The following is a 13706-nucleotide window of genomic DNA, read 5'->3' on the forward strand; positions in this document are numbered from 1 at the left end:
GGGTGAACATCTGGAAAGAAACTATAACACCTTTAAATGCTGCATGTCCATGTCAATCAAACCAGCTCCCAAGCAGTACTAATTGTAGCCAGTAAGTTCCTTTTCCTAGTGAGGTTTAGTAGCTCAAGCATGTGTTGTACTGGCATGGCCATATTCCTTCTGCTTCTCAAGCTAATGCAGTCTGTGTTATTCTGGGCATCTCTGTGCTGAAGACAACACCCTTAATGTTTTCAGTTGCAGTCTCATGAAATTTTCACCCATCACTTGGGCCTAGATGCTGTAAGCATCGAGAGGCCAGTCATTTCTACCAGCAGGGGGAATGAGCTGTTAATGCTAGCGTTGGCAGAAGAACAAGTGGGTTTCTGTTAGGCATGAATAAATTTAAGATGGGAAGTGGGAGGATTTACTTAGTGATTCTAACAATGAGCTTCTGGAACAGCCTTCCAGTGGTAGTAGAAGGGCAAACCCCCCAATTACTTTTACGTGCAATGTATGAAAGGAACTGTGTGATGGAATAACCAGGGGTAGCTGGGGGCTGGACTTGATGACTGGAGAGATCCCTTACAGCCCTCTTCTCCCCTGTGCGTGCACAAGTGGGTCAACAAAAGAGTGATGATATCTCCCCTCCCTTTTGCAAAGACGCACTGGAATAGCTGCAATCTCTCTTTTTTAGAAGCTACCACTTGGAAGTATTTGATCAGCTGTGGCAAGTCCTTGGGATGTGAACATGTATTTAGTTTGAAGGAAATATAAATCAAAGTACATATTTAAGTGAGACTTCCCCTGCCACCCCATCTTACTTTCTTGACACTGTTTTTACATTTTAACTCACAAGAGTGAAACGAGCTAGCAAGGAGCAAGCTGATGTCACAGCCACAGTTAGAACTGCTTCCTTATTAGAAGAGCAGCATTTTTTTTTCTGCTGGTGGCATATGTTTTACTTGCTAAGTATATCCGTATCAGAATGGCTGACAAATGTGTTCTAGATAGCATCACTGACCAGCATGTTTCTGCTGCTTCTCTGTCTCTTATTAATAAATTGGACAATATAGTGAATAATTAGAGCCTTTAGTATAATAATATTTCCATTGATGGCAAAAATACCTCACTGCAGTATCTTGTATACAATGACTTACACGCAGTTATTTCAACATTGCTGAGGAATCCTACTAAACGAGGTGTGAAATCCTTCGGCTATGAACGCTTAGTTAATTGCACAAGAGTACGCAGCAAGCTAATTCTGAAATTACAGTCTGGTGTGGTTTATTCAAAATAATTTTTTCCTGCAATCAAAAGTAGATTACTGATGCTAAGTTTCACCTGGATACCAATTGAACTGCAATTAATAAAACCTCTGACTTGTTTGCTATTAGCAGCATGGCTGTGTTCCTTTCCCTTCCTTGCCGAATGTTGGTAAGATATATTCTTTTTATCATCTTACTTTCTTCACTCGACTTTACCATCAACATTTCACAATGTTGAGGGGAAGGGGCTGGCAAGTATATCCTAATTACCATTTGTATTCTAACTTGTAGTGCTGCAACATACGGTACTCACAAAAGAGTTCATTTGTGTAGTACTACTGGTGAGAGGAGTAGATAACGATGATGTGCACATAGAGCTTGATAAATGAGTGACAGTTCTGGTGGAAAAGGGACATTTTTTCTGTATTCTATTTTATAATATCACTGTGTTTAAAATAGCGTTGTGTCCAATATTGTATGTTGTTCCACTATTGTACATGGAGGGGAAAGCTGGGTTTATGGCTCTGTTGCAACTGTGGACTAAGTAGTAGGAGAAAGCTCTTCCTCTGAAGAGTGTGAGGTTGAAATAAGGAAGATGGAAAAGCAATGGAAACCCTGTACTGTTAGAGCCACAGTTTGGAAAGTGATGCTTGCTTCAGAAGAATCTAGAGCCACAGCTCTGTTTCCTGAATCAGTCTTATGTGTTTATTGCATTTATGCTTTTTCTTTTTCCTCCCAGTCGCTAAAAGGAATTTAAAGAAGCTAAAACAAACAGAATAAATGAAAAGTACTTATTTTTCTGACCAAATGCTGGTTGCTGCTGGGCTGTTAGGTGGTGGGATGTGTAACAAGTTATTAAAAAAATGTTAACAGCCCTTTGTATAGACTTTCACACTAATGACTGAGGAGCTCTTTGAGAATAGCTGAACATGGAGAATCAGTGAGTATTCAAACATGTGTGATTAAAAAAAAGTTATACTAATGCAATGCATTGTTCATTGCAATTCCCAGGTTTCTTCTAAGTATAAATTATCCATACTTACACTGCATATGATATAAAGTAAGGAAGCATGAGTAGCATGACATTTCAGTACAGCTTTGTCTTGGTTGTTAACCCCCTGTTGAGAAACAGGGAATGGCCACCACCTTCTTTTGCATGCAAATTACAGGTTGTGTGGATTAGTTATGTGCCAACTAATGAGGTTCTGTCGTTGTTCAACGTCTCCTCTGTAATTACGGCTTTTTTGACCTGCAGTGTGCTTGGTACACCTCCTAAAGCTGTTATATTTCTTCTGTTATTTACAGCGCTGGCTGACTTATTTGCTATTGCAAATCAAAAGAAATTTCTCCAACAGACCTGTCCTTTTGTCCTGTGTCTGTACAGCATGGAGCACAGCAGGACCTCAGCCTAAGGCTGAGCCTGCTGGTAATATGAATAAATCATAATCACACTTGATTACTGCACTCACCTGAGAGCAGAGTTCAGCAACGGCTGCTTCTGCTCTGCTGTTTGTCTTGGTGTTCCCTATGGTGTTGTACCCTTCATCACCCAAGGCCAGTCTTGAGCTGCCCAACTGGCACCACCTGTTATTACCAAAGTAACTATGCTAGTCTTCCTATACTTAGCCTGTTAAACTGAATAATTTCCTCTTCTGTAATGATAATCACTACTGTAAACTTGGCAGCCAGTGTTCCTACGGCATCCTTGCAAAGACTTTTTTTATAAATTAGTTACCCATGTTTGTACCTCCTGAACTTGACTCCTTCATATTCCATCTGCAACAGTAATATTCCTCTTTCTACTAAACTGGTAAATAGTTTGCCTGTGTGAGGAATATCCAGGAATACCCCACCTGCTCATTTGTTACAGGACCTAACTGGATTCTTGAAATAAGTGTTAAATAAGAGACCACTGTCAAAAACCAGAAATTTTCTTTATTTCCTAGTAAGACGCAGTCTTGTTGTGCTCACTTAGCAAGGTCAATATTATTTATGCCTTGTATCAAGGAGCAAGTGCTCTAAAAACATATTCTACGTAGAGACTTTCCCAAGTCAAGTGATACACTGACTTCTTTTCTTGTTTTGGGTGACATCAAAAAAGGCATTTGATCATGTTGGAAGGTTGTATCTTTATTACTGGGTTACTGAATCCTGGACTAACACTTCCTGACTGGCTGGCAATATGAACAGCCAAGGCTACTGTCAGCAGTTTTGCATCTGAAGCCTTTTTGATTTGAATTGTAGCATTACAAAATTTCATCCCATGTGCTCACTTGCCCCCATCCTGATAAAGAAGTAATGAATTCAAAAGTCCTGGGCAATCATCTGGAGATATAATGTAAAGTTTATTGATTACCCATATTGAAAGTATGTATATACCTTGCATAGTATGCCTTTGGTCCCTAGCCAGTCTTGAAGCACCGGCTATCAGTGGTTTCCTGATTTAGACATTTCAATTTCTTTCATTGGATACAGATGTTGCTATGATAATCCATGCTTCTGGTATTTTGTTTTCAAACATCTGCAGAGCAATCTATCTGGGATTATTCCATAGTGTCTTTCAAAGATGAAAGTACATTTAAAAAAAAAAATGTAGCTGTCATTCCTACTGGGGTATTTCATCTTGAGCTGATTATGCTCTGTGAACTGCATATGACCATCTGAAGGTTTGTGGCAGGTTTATGAAACACAGCTTGAGTTACGTGTCCATCAGGGTCTGGGAGAGAGGCATGTCTGCTTCAGATGGTTATTCACGTGGTTATTTCTGCTGCAGACTTGTACCTGAGTTAAAAGAACTTTAGAAAATCCTTGATGTAGGCAATAATTGTAGAAAGAGCAATCAGGATTTTGTCCCCTCAAAATCTGAACAGCAAAAATAAGAACTGATAGTTTCATAGAGCAGGCGTTTCTAGCATTCATTGTTGCTAGATTTGTTGTTTTGTTGTGTGGTGAAAGTTAGTTTCTGGATTTTTTTTTTAATTATATGGTCATTTTACTCTTTTGTTCATTGTATTTATTCATTTTAGATCTAGATGCACTGACGTAACCAGTCCTTTGATCTGTTTATACATTTATGGGGAGAAACAGGAGCTGCTGTTGGTTGAAATGTTCTAGTGATTATCTAATGATGAGGAACAACTGGGCTAGATGGGCTGCATGAAAGGGTCTGGGAGCAACAGTATCAAGGAAGACCATTTTATATAGAAAACTGGTACGCTTTTTCCCTAGACCCAGACAGCAGATAAATCCTAAGGCACATTTTCTGTTATTTTTCACACCTGGTCATCCCATGGGTCTGTGTCGTCTATGTGTTTGTCTGCCATTACGCACTTAGATTTTAAGCTTCCACAAGTAGCACCTTTTTGAACAGCACGATAATTCAGAATTAATTTTTTTTAAAAGTAATAACCCTACTGCTATGAAGTAGTCTGCATGGTAATGATTTTTAAAACTGCTTATGCTTTCTAAATTAACAATGATAATGAATTCAGGCTAGAATCTAAAGAAAATTATGTGTAGCAGAGAAAGTTCCTATCTTTCTGGAAATCCATGTGTAACCCAGACACAAATTAGAAGGAATAAGCTGACAAATAAAAAGTAATATCGAGACAAAAAGGAGAAACATCATTATTTCCTCATCAGCCAGACCTGCACCAAAATAAAACATATCTATGCTTGGGTATTAGAAGTCTGCTGGGCAAAATGTGCACTAAGAACTCAATATCTAAACTCGTCTCTGAACTCAGCTTCCAGGTTTTTCTGACTCCTGAAGCCATGGAATGAATACAAAGCAGCAGGTTAATCTTCTCCTATCTCTTTGAAGTTATTTTTATCTCTGCAAATATTCTTCATATTGGTGGTTCACCCCAGGCATGCTGCACTGAAGTATAAGAGATACTACTCACTGTACAGAAATGCACTAATACTTCTTTATGTTCATGGTCCAGACTGTCTGCTGCTGAATGCAGCACGCCGGAGTGAATTTATACCAGGTTACTGCATCCAGCTCTGGAGCCCCCAACTTAAGAAGGACATGGACCTGTTGGAGCGAATCCAGAGGAGGGCCACAAAGATGATCAGAGGGCTGGAGCACCTCTCCTATGAGGACAGGTTGAGAGAGTTGGGGCTGTTCAGCCTGGAGAAGAGAAGGCTCCAGGGAGACCTTACTGCGGCCTTCCAGTACCTGAAGGGGGCCTACAGAAAAGATGGGGAGTGACTCTTTATCAGGGAGTGTAGTGATAGGACGAGGGGTAACAGTTTCAAACTGAAAGAGGGGAGATTTAGATTAGATATCAGGAAAAAACTCTTTACTGTGAGGGTGGTGAGACACCGGAACAGGTTGCCCGGGGAAGTTGTGGATGCCCCATCCCTGGAAGTGTTCAAGGCCAGGCTGGTGGGGCTTTGAGCAGCCTGGTCTAGTGGGAGGTGTCCCTGCCCAGGGCAGGGGGGCTGGAACTAGATGATCTTTAAGATCCCTGCCAACCCAAACCACTCTATGATATATGACTATAGCACTCGACTCTCCACCCAAATCATGCTAAAATGTCCCCTCCCCTAGGGAGGGGAACAGATAAGGTTAGGATGTAAGAGATATTGAGAGCATTAGAGAGAGATCTCTCCAAGGGAGAAGAAACTGGAGACCTAGGAGAGACAGCTGATGGGCTGTGCTCCTCTTCCTCTACCAAGACAGGGACACCTTCTTGGTAAGCATTGCACCTTCGCCTCTTGGTGAAGAACACCCGGGATATCATTTATTCATTTATTTTGCTAGCATTATTATAGTATATTATCACTATTGTAGCTAGTGAATTTATCAACGGCAATTCCAAATCTGCTCTATCTGTTGCTTCAATAAATCATTTTATCTCCTCAACTTCGTGAAACTATCTCAGTGCAAGTCCTTTGCGGGGGCTCTGAAATGGGCAAATGTTGAACTGTTTCAGTGAAAAGCCCTTAGCAGGGCTCTGAAACGGGAAATCATTTACCTGTCCATCTGTGCGACGCTGTCTCAGTGAAGGCCCTTGGCAGGGCCCTGAAATAGGAACAAAACTAACTCTGTTATGAGGAAAGGCTGAGAGACCCGGGTCTGTTTGGCCTGGAGAAGAGAAGACTGAGAGGGTTCTCAGCAATGCTTATAGATACCTAAAGGGCAGGTGTCAAGAGGATGGGGCAAGACTCTTTTCAGTGGTGCCCAGCAACAGGACAAGGGGGCAATGGACACAAGCTGGAACACGGTAAATTCTGTCTGAACATGAGCAAAAAATTCTTTACCTTGAGCGTGGCAGAGCACAGGAACTGGCTGCCCAGAGAGTTGGTGGAGACTCCATCTCGAGATACGCAAAACGTGCCTGGACATGTTCCAGGGCAACCTGCTCTGGGTGACCCTGCTCTGGCAGGGGCGTTGGACCAGATGATCTCCAGAGGCCCCTTCCAACCCCGACCATTCTGTGACTCGTGTGATTTTAATGCGGGCGGTGAAACGGCTCCTTTGCCTTACCCATGCCGAGCTCCCCTGGGACCTGAATAATCCGTGGCTTCCTCTTCAGGCCGCGCTCTGCCTGCCCTCACCCGCGGGGCTGCTCGGCGTCACCCGTGGGGCGACACGGGGGAAAGGCGCCCCGCCCCGCCCCGCCAGGGTGTGGCGCGGTCCCCCGCCACCGGCGGCAGCACAACGGACAGCGGCCGCGCGGCCCCGCCCCATCCCGCGCGCCCGCCGTGGGACGGGGTCGGCGCGCGTGCGCCTGCCGCGGGGTTGGCGGTTGGGAGGCGGCGGGGGGGGGAGGGGGGCGGTGTTGAAGAGGAAGGTGCGCGCGCGCCGGTGCCTGCCCGCCCGCCCTCGCGCTGAGGTAACGGCCTCCCGTAACGGTGGCGAGAGGAGCCAGACGGGCGGGTACCGCTGTGGGCAGCCGCCTGCTTCCATCCGCCTCCGCCCGCCCGGGCCCCCCGCCTTCCCCTCCCCCGGACCCCCGGGCACGGCCCGCGGGGTGAGGGCGCCGCGCTGCCCCCCGGCCGGCCGCCCCCCGCGCCGCCCCGGGGCGCTATGAGCCATGAAGCCGCCCGGCAGCATCTTCCTGCGGCAGCCTCGCTGCGGCGGCGGCCGCCGCCTCCCCGCGCTCCTGCCGCTCCTCGGCCGCCTCTTCTCGCTGCTCCTGCTCCTCCATGGCTCCTCCTGCCCCCGGGCCCGCGCGGCTGCAGCGGCCGCCGGTGGGTATAGCGGGGCGTGTGGTGTGTTGGTGTGCGTGAGGCATCTGCTACTCTTCGGTTCCCGTCCTCCCCTCGACCCCCCTGTCTCCGCCCGGGGTGACAGACCCCAGTAACATCCATTTTCCCCCGGACGATTTCTTCCTCCGCCCCTTTCAGCCTTGTGTACGTGTCTGTTTCGGCGTGTAGGAGAACGGGGCTCAGAAAATGTTTCCTCGGTTTGCTTGCTTACACAAGAGAGAGGAACGTGAGGTTTCCTCCTCTGATCTTCTGAAGCCAGTGCTGCAGTGTTTTAGATGAGAGGATGGGGTGCGTAGAGGTATGCTGGTGAGGTATGCGGCAAAAAAAAAAAAAAAAAAGAAAAGGCTTAGGTGTTTTTTGCGTGTGTTAGGATGCGTGTATACGGGGTTCTGACTGGGAAGCTAATTTGTTTGTTTGGGGTTGGATTTTTTGTGTGTGCTTTTGTTTGTTTGCTCTCGCATGGAGATGGCATGTGGAATGCTGAATGCAGTCGGTTTGTGCATCGTGTTGTTACTGTTATTGTTACGTTGCTTGTTGACTGACTGTATCTTGAAATTTTAATGAGGAAGGGTACAGGATTTCATATGAAAAGATGCCACTGAAGAAAAGGGCTCTTTTCAAAGTTAGAGAGGTAGAAAACTTCCCATTATGTAAATGGAATTGATGAGCATTCAATGCGCGTGGACTCTGAATTCAGTTTGTCTTAGGAACATGGGGAGTGTTCTTAGCTTTTTTGTAGATGTATATTTGTTTTTGTGTGTGTGTCTTTGAGTAGAGCAGAACTTGGCTATCAAAGAGGATGTAGGGGTAACTAAATATCCATTGAGGTGCTTTTTTTTTTTTTCTTGGAGGCTGAGAGGCATGAAAATATTTATAATCCATGACTACGTATGAAAATGTATATGCATTTAAATAAATAATGTTATTTCTGAAACCATTTTATGTGTGAAAAATGAATGAGATCTAGCTCAATGAGTAAGCTATCTTTTTGTTTGCTTGAGTGATTAATAAAATATTAGAATACTGCAAGCTAAATATGTAGCTTTTTAATGGAAATAAACACATTCTGCCATCTAATTTATGGCTGGCATATCTTTCTTCCTCAGACCTGCATTGGAATGAAACGACAGGCGGTATAGAGGGAGTACTGGCAGATGTAGAGAATACCTTTCAACAGAACAAAAGCAGTAACAGTAAAAACATCAGCTACAGCAATGCAATCCAGAAAGAAATCACACTGCCTTCAAGACTAATCTATTACATCAACAGAGACTCTGAAACCCCTTACCATATCCTGGATACTAGGGCAAGGCACCAGCAGAAACATGACAAGGTAGGGTAAAAAGAGGCTAATCTGCAGAATTATCAGAATGGCAATATGTGATGTGGAACTGTGTTCGAACATGTTATTCTGTAGATCTTCAAGGCTTAATGATGGTCCTTACCACCCTTTCTAGGAATTAAAGGAGGACATGTAATTAAACAAGAATGTAATTTCCCTTGTGTTAATTTAAAAATAATTATTTTGAATTTCAGGATGGTTGGGAATCTGAACTGGAGATAAAATGAATGGGAATTATGCAAAGTTGACTTGTCTGATCAGTGTAGATTCCGATATCTTGACTTATGGTATATCGTTATCAACAAAATGCTTCTTCTAAAATAGCTCTAGACTGCAGAAATGTCTGCATAGGGACTTTCTTTATAATTCTGAATTTACAGCATGAGTTACTTGGCTTTGGCTTTGAGTGTACCTAATAAATGCAGTATTGGTTTCCTGCCAGTGTATGACCAGTGAACACCACTGTGAAGTGTTACCAGTTTTTGTCAAATAGTATCTGCATTTTTCATTTTTAATGGCAACATCTATTATTTAATTTTGTATAGACGCAGATAGCATTTTTTTTTTCTGAAATTGCACGGGATTGAGCAACCTTTGGTTTTGTGAAATAACTTGGTAAAGAAGTAAACCTAAACTATACCGCTTAGGAGGTACCTTTTAAAATGATTCCATCCTATTTTTATGAATTTTTATTTAAAAAATTAATTTCTTCCCACAGGCTAAAAAGGTAAAGTGAAGGTAAAGATGGTTTGTATAGGAAGATATTGCCATGGTAGAGAAGAAAGACAGCAAAGCAGATCAGTGTGTATGATATTACTGAAGGACTTACCTATAATGCAGTTCCTAGCTATTGAATTGCATTTCTTTTGAAATTTTAGAAAGTGAATTTATTATGCATCATATGTGCTTTTGTTGATATTAATTATGTGCCATTTTAGATGTGGAATTAATATGGAGGCACCGTATAATCTTTGGAAAAAAAAAAAAGAGATAGTTGTATAGTTTTGATCTTTTCATGCGGGGAAAGGTTGCTTCCTAGCTTATTAAACTTGAACACCAGTATGTGCCTTTGGATGCATCTAAATACACCAATGTGTTATGGATGGCATAGAAAAACTTTTCAGTTGTTGGAAACTGGAGCTACTTAAGATAATGCTACATTCAGAACTAATACCCCTTTAAAATGAGACCACTCTTTAAATAAACACTAGGGACTTTATGTTCCCCTCTTTGGAGAGGGACGTGGGAAGAAAGGGGTTTGAAAGTGCTTGCAGACCTGCCTTTGGGAATAATGCTTCCTCCGTGTTTCTACATGATTTTTTTTCGTGGGAATCCACAGAGGACAATGTCTGCCAATCTCTTTACTTACCTAGCATTCCCACAGGAACATTACTGCTGTTGCGTATCCTTCCCATGCCCTACCTTATCTCTACCTGTTGGGGTAAAGCTCTGCAGAAATCCGTGCTGACAAAATTGGTATTGATTTCCTTGGGTATGCTTGCTGCTGAGTACTGTGTAAAGTGGATCTCCTTTCTACTCACCGTGTCCCTTTTAAGCGTAGGGAGTGCTCACGCTGCAGTTTTTCCCACAGAAGGGTTCTGTAAGCTTGGGGCTTCATGGAGTGACATTATGTTGACTTCATTCTTCTGGCATGAAACTTTTATTGCTTTGATCCATTTAATTGAAGGAAAGGGTTGATTATGTTCCTTGTCTGGATTGATTTTTGCATGTCTTGCTTCCAGAGCACCATAGAAGGCTTCGACCCTCTCCCCCCCAACTTGCATCTTGTATCTTTCCTTGCATGAAGTAATTTCTTTGCCCTTCCATCTATTTTACCAATAATACAATAACAAATATTTTGGTTATTTTGTTCTAACATTCACTATAATTAACTCTATAGAGCAATAATTGCAGGGGGGAAGTCTGCCTAGGAAAACAACCCATAAAGAAACCAGAATGCAGTTGGATTGTGAAAGATACATAAGATACACAAGGGTTTTGATTTTTTTTTTTTTTTTTTTGTTGGGGTGGGGGGTGTGGGTGGGCAGTAGGGAATTTTTTAGTGCTTGCTTTTATCCTTTCCCAGAATTAAAATAAATGCTATATTGTAATAAATCCTACTTGCGAGATTTTGCTGTGCCCCATATTGGTAATAAAAGGAAATAACCAAAATGCTTTTATAGTTAGATAAAAAATAAATCTATATTTAGGATTGATTTTTAGAATATGAAAAAAGTAAACTAAAATATGATGACCATATATGCATACACAGCTGAGGAAGAAAAATGCCATATTTTTTCTTACTGTTCTTGGAACATCCTTTACCTGTATTTTCTTGTCAGCCTTGATATACCATTTATAGACATATGGTGTGGATATACTCCCTGGCTATGGATATTATTCAGTAGACCCCTTTCTGTGGAACTTCATTATAGTGGCCAGAAGAATATAAGCCATATGGATAGTTTGTGGCATTAGGCCTGAATACCTCAGAAATGCTGAGTCACCCTGAGGAGAGGGGAAGAGTAGAGAAAACTGTGTGCAAGTGGGAAGAAAGAGGTAAAGCTGGAGAAATATAATTATGTAAAATGATTTAAAACACTTTATTTTTCTAAGTCCCTTCCTAAAAGTAAGGTTATGCGGCCTTCTTCATGAAATGTATGTAGAGATGAAGGGCTGGAGGAAAAAAAAAACAGTATACCAGAGAACCAAAAATTTAAACAGTTAATTGCTTTCTTAGCACTGATCCTCTTTATGCCCTTTTGAATTTTGTGAAAGGGCATCATAATGGGAGGGTGTATGTGATTTAAATTGTTGGTAGAACCTCTCTCGTTCCTTCTTATTCTTCTAAGAAGGTTTTTCTCACTGTTCAAAGAAAAGGAATGTTCACCATAGTTTTGATTAAGTGAACTGGTCTATCTCTAAGGTGGACAGAGTTCTACTGTATAATCTATTTTTTCTTCGTGCTCTAAAAAAGCCTATTTTAAATACTTAGTACTTGAAGACTAAAATCTGTATACCTGTTTCCTCACAGTCAAATTAAGGCTAGCTGGTTTTGAGTTCTTCTGAAATTATTTTTAGTGTGAAATGCTCAAAAATGAGCATCTGTTTATAAAAACAGACTGAAGAAGCTCACGAGAATCCTTAAACTTGCCGAAGAGGTCTGAGTCATCTGTTTTCTTTAGCTCTGTCTCTCTAAACTTCTGCAGATGGAAGTAGCATTTTGAATGAACTGGTAATCTCTTTATTGAACCAGATGACTGCTTTGATTAATTTTTGCAGACTGCATATACAAGGTTTTTAGGACTTAGTAGGAAGACTGTACAGGACACTACTTGTCACAAAAGGCTAGGAGCAAGTCCTTATAGTGTCCAGCAGAGGGAGAAGTCTCGCAACACAAGATGTGATCTCAAGATAATAGGATTGCCAGAGAAACACAGCTCAGGGCAACCTTACCAAATTTTCAGTGGAAAATAGCTTGAACTAGGTGCACGTGAAAGACAACTGTATCTACTGGGCAGTTTCTAACTGGTTTTAGATCATTGAATCATGAGTTCTCAGAAGCTGTAAAGAAGCAATGTCTTCATGCATAATTCTAAATTGTTAGTGTAATTTTTGGGAGGAGGGAGGTGTTAAGAAAACTGTTTTGCAGACCCTAAAGACTTTTTTTTTTTTCCCAAAAGAAGTGTGGTAGTAGTTTTGACCGTGAAGACAGTTCCACCCTCCAAAAAAAATTAAATTAATTTTTTCTTGGAGTGAAAACTCCAGGTGCCTCTGCTCAGTTCAGCTGTTTGCCATTTAAATAAGGGAAATATTCCTGCCAGGCTGACTGTTATGTTTTCTGCTGTGTTGCCCTGCTTCAAATGTTGATACGGTGCTGTCTCAGTCCTTTATGCAATTTTGGTACGTAGTGTACAAAATTTGAGAGGGAAAGCATCCTTAATATGACAGGAAAACAACTGTATCACAGCAAAGGAGGCAGTATTGAAGAAAAAGTGGGCCTGTTTTGTAAAAGATGAAAGATCATGGTTAACAATCTCTCAAGGGGAGGCATCATCTGAATTCTTACTAAAATCCAGATAAAAATCCTATGTATTAATTATTGTCTTCCCTTTCCTTGCCTGTTTTAGGCTAGGTCTTCACTTTTAATCCCCATGTAATGAAAATGGATCAAAATAATGAATGAACTTCATGTGGCTTATGTGTATAAATTTAAGACTGTTGGAGACTTTGTAGTATTTCAGCTGGCTCAGCTGCTTCAGTTTACACTGCTTGCAAATTGATGATTTTGTGTACTTTTGTCTCTTTTTTTTCTATTCTATATTGAGTTTATATTAATGCAAAAGGCTTATCTGGATTCAGCGTCTTCAGTAGTTACTAACAGGAGGGCTGAAATTGGTCTTCCTATCTTCTTTGGTTTCTGGGCTTAGAAGGCCATTTTCCTTATGTCAGCTTCTCCTCAAGCAGATCTACATCTTGGTTTCCTAGCTGAAATGTGAGTCATGATATTTCTAAAACTTTTAAAATCCTTTTTTAAAAAAATATGTTTCTGGGTCCTTTCATGGGCTTCAAGTGATAACCTATAAAAGGTTTCAGTTCCTAAGTGTTAGGTAGTGCAACACTTGCACTTCTTAAGCCGTGTTCTGAAATTAAAAAAAATGAAGTTTATAGGTTTTCTAGCATTTGTGGGAAGATGGGTACTGCAGGAAAGTGGTCCAAGACGTGGACGCACTACTTCGTAGAGCTTTATGAACAAAACCCGAGAGGGATATAATTTTAGAGGACAGTGTCACTACAGTCAGGAATCTAAGTGTTGTCATGTTGGGAGAGAACGGTGATTTCTGGCCCCTGGGGTTAAAAGAGCAACAGTAGGATTGCTTTTAGAGGTAGGCCTGAGC

The 13706-nt window shown here is 41.8% G+C and overlaps 1 protein-coding gene across 3 annotated transcripts in view; it reads left to right on the forward strand.

Moving 5' to 3' along the window:
• The first annotated feature begins 7291 nt into the window (after nucleotides 1-7291).
• Nucleotides 7292-13706, forward strand: part of ADAM23 (ADAM metallopeptidase domain 23) — a 79597-nt gene continuing 73182 nt past the window's right edge. For all 3 annotated transcript variants that reach the window (XM_054210221.1, XM_054210222.1, XM_054210223.1), the window contains exons 1-2: nucleotides 7292-7448; nucleotides 8573-8799. In XM_054210221.1, the coding sequence (XP_054066196.1) occupies nucleotides 7292-7448; nucleotides 8573-8799 (384 nt within the window). The remainder of the gene's footprint in view (nucleotides 7449-8572; nucleotides 8800-13706) is intronic.

Source organism: Rissa tridactyla, chromosome 7, assembly GCF_028500815.1.
Source record: "Rissa tridactyla isolate bRisTri1 chromosome 7, bRisTri1.patW.cur.20221130, whole genome shotgun sequence".
NCBI lineage: Eukaryota > Metazoa > Chordata > Aves > Charadriiformes > Laridae > Rissa > Rissa tridactyla.